At 39.3% G+C, this 10,742-nt stretch overlaps 1 protein-coding gene across 1 annotated transcript in view; it reads right to left on the reverse strand.

Annotated features, from left to right (window-relative positions):
• Positions 1–10,742, reverse strand: part of MTA1 (metastasis associated 1) — a 73,006-nt gene that overhangs the window by 48,550 nt on the left and 13,714 nt on the right. Inside the window, exons 3-5 of the mRNA XM_086841932.1 lie at positions 8,497–8,615; positions 1,873–1,999; positions 1,645–1,708 (exon numbers count right to left, since the gene is read on the reverse strand). Of these exons, the coding sequence (XP_086698058.1) occupies positions 1,645–1,708; positions 1,873–1,999; positions 8,497–8,615 (310 nt within the window). The remainder of the gene's footprint in view (positions 1–1,644; positions 1,709–1,872; positions 2,000–8,496; positions 8,616–10,742) is intronic.

Raw genomic sequence — 10,742 nt, forward strand, 5'->3', positions numbered from 1 at the left:
GGCAACATATCCCCTTTTCTTAAACTCTTTACCCTCCACCCAAGCACATTTGTGTTCCTGAGCTTTTAATTTCTTTACCATCTGTCCAAGCTAGTTTGCACCACAGCAAAATGCCATGCTAAGTGACAGGACACATTCAGGGAACTCTCTCATTCTGTGAAATCTCCAAGTGCCTGCTCAGCTCTAAAAATAACCCACATCACTCATCTTGCATTTTGAAAGTTCAAAAGGATGAAAACACACATTCTCTTTCTGTGCCTACATCTGCAACTGAGCATTGCATGGTTAGAGGAAAGCATCTCCCTTCTGTCTCAGCACACCTACCTGTAACACCAGTGATAACAAAACATGTTAGGAGCAACTGAGAGCAAACGCTGCTTAAGAGCTGGATACTAGAAAATCTGAAATCATTTCATTTTGATTAACTTTTGCTTTCAAACTGGCATATCCTGGGCTGGTTACAAGCACTGCTGAATACCACGTCCCTTGTTTGATGCTCTGCCACTTGGCAGCCCTCAGCAGAGCCGACATTTTTTGGTTTCACATTCCAAAGAGAAACTCAACTATTTAATCCCTGTGCTTTGTTTAAAATTCTCTTAAACTAAAGTATCGGATTAAAAGCAATCTTATGCTTAAATAAATACTGAAAAAAGCTACAAAAGCATTTTAAAAGAAAGCCCAGCTATGAGAGAGACTGCAGTATGCTCCTTGCAAGAAATGGCCTGTTTTCTCCTTTCCTAAGGGCCAGTAATGGCCATCACCCTACTGTTTTTAATTACAAGATTTCCTGTCTTATATAACATTTCAGTGTTTTCAAATGCAAATTATTTGCTTGCAGATGTGTTCAAACAATAATATCCTGAAGTTCTTTGCTAATCTCCACAGTAAATCTCTCACAGGTTGTCAGACTCCAAGACTGTCTAACCCAGCCAGCAGCCAGAGGCCTAGCCAAAATTAAAGGTATAGAAATACAACTTTTAAAAAATACAATAGTTTTTTTAAAATCACAAAGTACCTGGAAAAGTAAAGCCCAATATTTATATTCTGAATGGTGTTTAACTGTGCAAGACAATTCAGTTTCAAGTGTTTGGTTAGAGATACCTTTAAAGAGACAGACTGGGTAAATTTTTGTCAGATGTCAGCAGTTTTTCAAGGATTTAAGTGTCAGTGCTGGCATATGAAGGACTCCAGATAAGTATTTTGACCAGTGAACTCAAAGAACAGGGAACTAAGCTCCTCAAAAATCTGAGCTGAGATCAAGCTTAAAGCATACTAACATAAATCAGTGTGATTTCAGGATAAAGCAAATGCAGAGAAGCACAGTTTGCTGTCTGGCTCCCTCCTCTACAGTTATTGCATCTCCCAGGGCATCAGCTGGAACTCTCAGCCCTGCCACACTGATGAGCAAGTTGGGTTCTCTTCACAGCTCACTGTCACACAGGGATGGAAACACAAGGTCTGGTCCCCAGATCCACAAGGTTTTTTGCACAATGAAGATTGTACAGAGCCTAAAGCTTCCCACTGTCAATGCCCAGAACACGCAGAAATTAAAAACTCTTCCTAGAAAACTTGGAAACAGGCACCAAACCTGAACTGTGCCAGAATAAACTGTTCAAGCTTTACAATGCACAAAATGGTTCCTACCTCCCGTTCCAGGTACGATTTAAGGGATTCTGTCTCATTTAACAGAGTAACGCTGCATTTGCCCCTACAAAAAGAGAAACACATCTCATGAAAGAAACATCTTAAATGCTCATGTGGTTCACAAGATGGTGTTACTGAAGTTGTACACAGGACTCAATCTTACATTGAAGAGTACTTGGAAAGAGTGCTGTATGATTTTTTAATAAAATGGAAGAAAACATTCATTACCTAATGTGTGTGGCTGGCAGAGATTCCAGCTGTCGTGAGAGAAACAACTCACGATGTCGTAGCTGATGCTTCTGTTTCTCTGGTAAATCAACCATTTCTGGATTTTCCATCTCTTCTTCCATTTCTCCTAGTTGTAAAGAGACATTGATCAAGAACAAGTATTGACTTTGAGCAAGTCAGAATGACCTGCTCCAAAACCCTTGCTAAATAACAAACTTTAATCAGTTTAAATGTAACATTTCGGCCAATTGAACAATTATGTAATTAGTACAGATCCTTGAAATGATGCCTGTGAAGAATTTTATTTATTTACCACCACCATCAAGTCATCCCAGGCACACACACAGGTCACAACAAGCTGAAAGTCACAAATGCCCACTGGAATGGGCAGTTTATTAATCAGTGTTATTTTGTACTCTCCCCAACCACAGCCACAAGATTAACTGGAATGTAACCAAGAGCCTGAGGCCACTCCTGGCAGCCTCCTTACCCTACCCACATCCAGCTGCAACACTCCTGCACTGCAGGATCCAGCATCTCTGCCTTGGGGCTAGCCAATCTCCATCCAACCACTTCTCAGACATACACCAAAGAAAATACATTAAATCCCACCCACACTGACGTGCAACTGATCCCAAACATCTTCAAGCACCCTTCTTTTAAGAAATAAATTTTGTGTTTTTTGTTTGTTAAGACATGTCCTGCCAGTTCTGCCAGTTAAAGCCATAAAGGGCTCAAAATACTCAAAAAAAAAGTCTCCAAAGATTTTCCATGATGAATGACTGAGAGTTCAGACTTCCCTTTCTCTAAGAAATTAATGCAGTTACTCGTATTTTGCAAAACCACAGGCAAAGTTTCCCAGACTGTAGTAGAACGAGCTCTAAAGCCTCATGCATGAATTGTAAAACTCTAATTTTACAGCAGCATTACTCTCAAAGAGCAGACTTATGCCTGCAGCTTAATTCAACAGTTGTTGCCAAAAAACATTTCTAGTGAGAAACACATACAGGCACACTTATGATTTATATACCCTTAAGATTAGTTAACTAAAATCCCTGTAGTTATCCCAAAAATAAAGCAAACAGATATAGCTCCATTTTATAAAACACTAAAATTGCATTTAAACAGGCCACCATTATGCCAAAGGTGGTGACAAAAAAATTATGTACCCTTCAGGTTGCCCACAATTTATCACTGTTTTACTGCCCTAAAAAAAAAAAAGACCTGCAGTTTATTTGCCTGCCAGGTAGGCTGCTCCAGCAAGGAAGGAAAAAAAGAGCAGCATAATTAAACCAGACTTCAACTTACAATAGCTGCTACACCACATGAGCTGTTAAGCATACAGCAGCATGTACTTAGCTTTTAATATTTTCCTGGGAGCTACAACACCAAATTTACATTTGTTGCACACTTTCATGGGTCTGCAATTTATTTACTGAAGTGGATTCTGGTTTAGTTGAAAATTAATATTGTGACTGCTATCCTACACTGTAAATATAGCAGCAGCAATCCACAAACAATCCAGCAAGTTCCAAGCTCCTTTGCCTGAAAACTGAAGGAAAGGGGAAGGAAAGGGGAATTTTGGAAATGACAGTAGTGCACTGTGTAATGCAGGGAAAATACCACAAGGAGCAACCTAAAATACCTACTATCTTCAGTATATTTGATAGCCTACAGCTTCTAGAAATTACATTTTTCTAAAAAGTATGTCAACCCCTTTGCGACAATGAAATCTACAGACAAAATGAAAGCACCCAGCACAACCAAACTCATCTCAGGGGCTGCATCCCTTCAGGTAGGCTCACCTTCCAAGGAGTATTTTATTTATGTGCCTTGTTTCTGTAATAAAATGCAGAAGGTGGAGAGCACACATGTTCTTATGGCAGCTCTGCCATGAACAGCCTCTCAGGACCAAAAAGCAGAACACATTTCTTCTTAAAAACAGACAGACATTTCTCCAGGTAACAAACACACAGCAGTAAAAGTGTCACAGCACTCCCAGACAGAGGTAGGAACATTCCAAGAAATAACAAACAAACAAATCTATGTGAAATTGTCCCTCCTTTTTCACAGCTGTGATTTAGCACTGAAAGAACTGGACCTGAGCAATGCACTGGGAACCAAGGGATGGGGGAGAGAAGGGCTGGATCTGGGACAGAACCTCTCCCTTGCTGAGGTCAGGCAAGAGCTGCTTGGCCAAAAACCACCCAGGAACACCTCACCCAGCCAGCACAGACTGTGAGCCACAACAGGGCTGTCCCTGCTCCAGGACAAGGCTGACAGATCTGCATTTCACCTTCCCACACCTCACCCACTCGCACCAGCAAGAACGGTGGCCTCCGAGAAAAAAAGAACCTCAGTTTTAAAAAAATAGAAACATGTATTTATAAAATACCCATGAAATCTTTTCAGAAAGATTTGCCTGCATTTCTTACAATGCTGTGGAATAAGTGGTATGGGAATACAGGAGATGCAGTACACATTGGGACTTCAGTGCTCTCATAAAGCCTTACTTCAAAATTAATCTTTCTGCTTGATAGATGTGCCTGTGCAGATTTGAAACTAAACATTTAATCTTAATACAAACAGTAATATATCAGCTATGCAGCAGTAGCCAGTGGAATGCTGTAAGAAGTGTATTAGATTAAGTATTATTTGATATTTAATGGCAGAATCATTAATAGCACATTAACAAAGCTTGAAGATGACTTACATTGGGAACAAGAGATAGGCAGATTAGGCACAAACAGCAAGACTTGTGTGAAAGCTAACATATATGGGAAAAATAATTAGAAAGAGTAAACTTTGAGTTGGCAGGAGAAACCCAAGAGGCAGTAATTGTAATTTAAAATGACTGGGTGTGTGAGATGTGAAATTAAACATCAATATTTGCTAGACACCAGAAAGAATAGCAATTTGCTATAGATCAGATTGGGCTCTCCAGAGCATCAACCACAGAAAGCTGCAGCCCTTTCTCTGCACTATGCGTGTCATACAAGTAGCTACATGACAGAATTCAGAAATGCACAGTGGTAAACAAGACACAGAAATCAGGTTTAGAGAGCACTCGAGGTTTACCAGCTTGGGAAACAGCCTGCAGTAACAGAAGAATTAGTTAGCATGGTTATAACTAACAAAATAATGTGAAGAATAAAGAGAAAGAGTGAGGCCAAGTCATTGGGAAAAACAGTAAAACCAGTGTTAGTGAACCACACAACAGCTCCTGCAGCAGCAAAGGAGCTGCAACTCTGGCTGCTTTAACAGCTTAACCAAGGGCCTTAGAGGAACATTCTAGAAATGCTGCATTTGAATAAATTAAAATACAACACCAGGTCCCTTCTTCCAGGTTCAGTTTCAAATGGTTTGTGTGAAGCTGTAGCCTTATTCTTTTTCCCTACCAAAACCCAGATATTGACTTGTAGCTGTAAAAACATGGAGAAGGTTTCAACAGGCAGGAATCCTTATACCTTGACACTTCAGGAGTTTGCCACTTTATCAATGTGGATCCATGAAGTTCTGGTTATCTCCTGCAGCCAGGGCCACTATTTCAGGTAGCAAAAAAACAGACACTATTTTGGACACTTTTATTTTCCCTCACTGCATTCTCAAAGAGAAAAACCACAGTTCCCTCCTCTCAGCAACAACTGAGCCACGGTGTCATTAGTGGGTATGTGAAATGGACTCAAATCTGCATGTGTGGTGCTGGGAGAAAATACAGAAGGGGAATAAAATGGAAGAAATAAAACGAGCCAATTCATGAAGCTATTGTCAAAGTTCATTCAGACTGGTGTTATTTTAAATGTAAAAAAAAAAAATTTCTCAACAAATTCCCTACCTGTTTAGGTACACAGGTTTAATGCAAACATTTCTTTTCAGAAGCTTTGGCATTTCCAAAACCAAGCTGCCATACGTGCCAGCACCTGCTGAAAACCAGCCATGAATCTGCCAAAAATCAGCCCAAAGCCAGTTCCCCAACCACTACTAACTGGTCAGTCATTGCTGCAAATATTTAAATAATTATAAAAATCTGTGTAAGACATTATATAAAGAAAATACACAGTGACAGCATCCAACAATGGGTTGAGGAGTGAAGTATCCTTCCCATTTCTCTTCCATCAAGTCCTGTCTGCACTCTTGTTTGCAAAGTCTCTCAGCTAGAACTTAAAACAGTGTCTTACTGGTGAAGCAAACTCATTTCAGAAACAGTTGGAGAAATTCCCTAGAATAATTTGTGAGGTGATTAAAGAGGCTTATGAATAAAAAGCATTAACAATGTATGGAAGACATCAGAAGGCTGAAAGATTTATAGGACAGCCCAGACAAGCTTTACATCATATGATAAAAATAGTAAGATCACAGATCAAATCCAAGAATCAGGTTACATACATCAGGTACTAATTTATAGTCACCAACTACAGAATAAGGCATTTCCAACACATTTCTCTTTATACAGACTTATGAGAAAAGACATTTCAAAACTGCCTGTATCAGATAGCTGATGGATCATCCAAGCTAAAATGGCTTTTTTTTAAAAAAAAAACACTTCAAAACATTAATTTCACAATTACATTTTTTCCTTCCTTTATTGGAAGAGTAAAAAAAAAAATAACAATATCCATACAATTTTTCCATTCATGCCCTGGTTGTATCTCCCCATTTCTCAGCTCTCTCACTGCACTGATCTCAACAGTAGGTCTAAAATAAAGGCATCTTGAACAGAAGACTGTGTGAATCCAGAAATGTCTGCAGCCAGAAAGCTCCATTAATCAGCTGAACAAAGGCAGTTAAAAGATCAGCGATGCAGACACGAACATCTACTGCAAATGCATCAAAATGAGGCAACAGGAGACTTTATGGAAATGAACTAAAAGTCAGTGACAGTGTGCAATATCTGTACTAGAATCTTTAACATCTACAAAATTTAATTTTGTTGTATCGTGCAGGAGGTTGATTCTTTTTCCAGAGTAAAGAACTAATGGCTGTCCAAAAAGCTTCATTTTGCTCTCTTCTCCCTTCTTATGAAGAACGGAAACCACGGAGCAGCAAATCTAAATAAATGGAAGTCATTCAGTAGCAATTTTATTCTGCACCAGGAAGAAAGATACTGGAGAAAATGCTAGTTACTAATGAAATTTACTTTAAGAGGCAGACTCAGTTGTCTCTGGTTGCTCTATTAATAGGATTTTGCTACAAAAGCATTTCCCCCATCTTTCAAACAACATGTATGAACAATGAATTATTTTTTTTGCATTTAAAAAAATCCCACTTAGATTTCTTGTCACAAAGAGAAATCAGCAACTGCAGGTTCAAAGTGCATTTATGTGGGTTCAAATATTTTTCATTTTCAGTCTCGTGTGTTTCTGTGAACCCTCCCCACCTGCTTTCTTTGCTGGAGCTAGTGAAGTGAGACACAGATGAGGGAATCAATAGCCAATGCTGTTGATGGTGAAGCTCCTAGTGAGCTTCAGGATCCTCAGAGAAAATGAATCCTGCTGCACTGAAGAGATCTCAAAAAAGCTTTGCCTGCCATCACATTTCTGTGACACAGCAAACTCTCAACACCACGACCTCTTTTCAAGGTATGGATGCAATGGAGGGATTATTTGGACAGACTACAACACAAAATACTCAGATTTATCAGTAAGGGACTAGTTTTGCTGCATCTTTTCCCCAGTGGCATTAAAGCAGTGAGAACACAGCAAGCCATTATATCCACTGCTAAAAAACTGAGTATCTGATTTAATCAATCCCCAGATCCCTCTATTGATACGCACACCAAGTAGCATCACATTAAAAGACAGTGATGCTTGCCAGCTAAATCACAGTTCTGACATGCCCATATCTGATTGCTTCTCTCTCATTTATAGATGTGCCCTGAATTACAAGGATTCATAAGGCTGTCCGTGCTTTTTGCTAAATTTTAAGCAATCTGAACAGCTACATCTCACACACTGCTGTTTACAAGAGAAAAGCAGTTTAGTTACTCCACCTGCATCCCCACAAAGGGGTTTAAGTATTCAAAACCATGTTAGGAGAGTCTCAAATTCTTTGTTTTCAAAGTGTATTTATTCAGCATGTTCAGACAAAAGCTGTGTCACTACAAGAAATATTATTAATATTGAAATTTAAAGAGAAATCCTGTTAGTCAGGTTTCAAGCTGGCCACGTTTCAAGTTGCTTTCCCATAATCAGCCTACTTGATTCACTCCAATAATGTTTGAGGGGTTTTTTTAATATATAAACCAAACCAAATAATTCATGAGAAGTTATATTAACAGGGAGATTATTTTCTCTCACCCCAAAAATTAAAAAATTCATTTCTGTGGAGCAAATAAGAGGTCTTCACTCAGCCCTAACTGAAAACTTCTGTTTTGTCCCCACCAAATCAGACCATATTATGTATGGGTATTAAAAGGTTTAAGGAAGGGGGAAAACAAAACAAAAAAAGAAAAAAGAGGGTCAGGCAGAAAGAAATAGAAAAGCCAACCAAACAAGTAATGCAAATTGCTAAAGATGACTGTAGAAAAAACCACATTTAAGATACTGATACTTGAAATATCCAAGTTGTCCCCAAGCTTGACAATTCTGTGCAGAAGCAAGGCCATGTGAACACAAAGCAGCTTACTTGCATGTTTGTCTGCCAGTACAATGAGTGTGCTTGAGATGTCTCTCCTCCTGTAGAAACACACCACCTTTGCTTCCACGTTTCCATTGGCAGTCTGAAACGGGGAACAGAAGAGAAAACTGACCACTAACCCAGGGAACTGCAACTAGGAGCTTCATAAATCATCAGGAGCTTTGCACAGCTGCACATGGTATCCAAAACTCCAGCCTGATCCATGCCAGGGTAGGGAAATTCCAGGCAGGAATTTCAGCCCTGCCCTCCTAATGGTTCCAGAGGAATCACCACTTTTAAGTTACAGATGTTTCAAGGGGAAAAAAAACACACTTACCTGCCCTTGCACCACATTAACAAGCCACTCTGCTGCTTTTGAGGGGATGCCTGTATTAAGTAGCATGCAAAGGAATCTTTAAAAACCTAATAAAAAACCTGTGAAAAATAACAGAATTCAAATCTAGGCCTTTCTCCAAACTCTGCAGGGCAGTAGGAAGGCAGGAAAGAACCCAGCCATTATTACTTTTGCAAAAGAAACAATATGAGATTCTCTGACAGAACTGGTGAGCTAAATAATGGCCAACACACACACAAAAAAAATCATTACAGAACAAGAACCAAAGAAGCTGCACCAGACAATAAACTCTATTCCAGTGACAACATACAAAAAAGTCAGATTTTTTTGAAAGACTATTTTCTTAAAACTCTTAAACTGAGATAGGTGATCCTGCTAAATAGTGGCTTTTTTACAAACTCTAGGGGAAATAAACCTACTGGCTTGTAACAGCCAGTTTACTGTCTCTAAAATAAACCAAATAATGCAAAAGTAACTCAAGAATTGTATCCTGCTACTGAAGATTCTTTGAAAACCATAATGAAGACACAGTTCCATAAAGCAGAAGATAAAATGTCCTGCTAGGAAGTCTCTAAAAGAGGGTAAACAGCAAGGGTGAACCAGCAAGGGTGAACCAGCACTGTGTCTACAAGGAAACAAAATAAAAATTGATGTACATGCTCATTTCTAAGATGGGAATGAAGGAAAAGTTTCAACTTCTATAATACCAGTTTTCCCAACAAAAATCTAAAAAAAAAACCCAAAAAAACCAAAAAAACCCAGACACCACATACATGCATAGATATTTCCCTTCCAGACCAAAAGTTTTTGGTAGAGTCTCAGAATTCCTGCCCATTTCTGGTAAATAATTCAGAACTTTCAAATTTTGAGAAGCAGGAACCATCCTGTTCAAACACAGACAGATTCCATGTAAATTGATCTGTTTAACTGCCAAAATTTCATTTACACTCAGTTTAAAAGGAAACAGAAGAGCTAGGAATCATTTCAACCTGAAAGACCCATTTTAAAGCGTAAGTCACAGAAATTACAGCTCAAGCAAGAATTGCACCAAAATAGGGAATCCAGGTTGAAAGTTCAACTTTTTTTAAAAGGTGAGGGGAAGAATGAAAAGGAAGAATTAGAGGGAAAACACCTTCCAGGAAAGTGATCAACAAACCTGCACCCTGTAATGTGTGGAATACACAGTGATACCTCATGGATAGGGAAAACATGTTCACTTATGTTTCCTTAAGACAAAAGAGACTTAAAGGTATTTCTGTAAAAGACCTCCATGGGGTTATGAAGGTTGTCCTAGCATTCTTTATTGGTCATGAAATTGATACATTTTCTCTTCCAAGTAATTGTTTGAGAACTCCATGAGTTTGAGAACACCATGAGTGGTGGCTGAAGAAAAATACCTCATCTCAGTCAGTTAATGCACATCCAAATCCAAGCCAGCAGTGTAACATTCCCTCTGTATGGGCTGCCATAATGTCAGGAGTAAACCCAAACACGTGGCATGTTTAGTGGCTTCAGAATGCTCTTTTCCCCCTCAATCAGGTCAAATTTCAGTGCTGAGAACTTCAGCTGGCTTCCCACACAGAAGCCATCATGCTTCCCTGTTCGATCCATTGAAAGGGAATTTGGCAGCTGAAAGAGTTTGCTGGCCCAAAAGGACAACCAGCAAAGAAAGCCTGAGCAAAGCAGATCACAGCTGCAAACCCTTCTCCTGAGCAAGAGTCTCCCAGAAGAAAAATCAAATTAAAGCTCTCCATCCTCTAGGCAAACGCTATTTTCTTCATATCCTGGCATGATCCTGGCATGGAAGTGAAGAACTGCAGAAACCTCCTGCCCTAAAGGTGGGTATAATCACCTTGAGCATGACATGCCATCGACACTCAGTCCTTTCATACCAAAGGAG

The sequence above is a fragment of the Cyanistes caeruleus genome, chromosome 9, assembly GCF_971803275.1.
Source record: "Cyanistes caeruleus chromosome 9, bCyaCae1.hap1.1, whole genome shotgun sequence".
NCBI classification, from domain to species: domain Eukaryota; kingdom Metazoa; phylum Chordata; class Aves; order Passeriformes; family Paridae; genus Cyanistes; species Cyanistes caeruleus.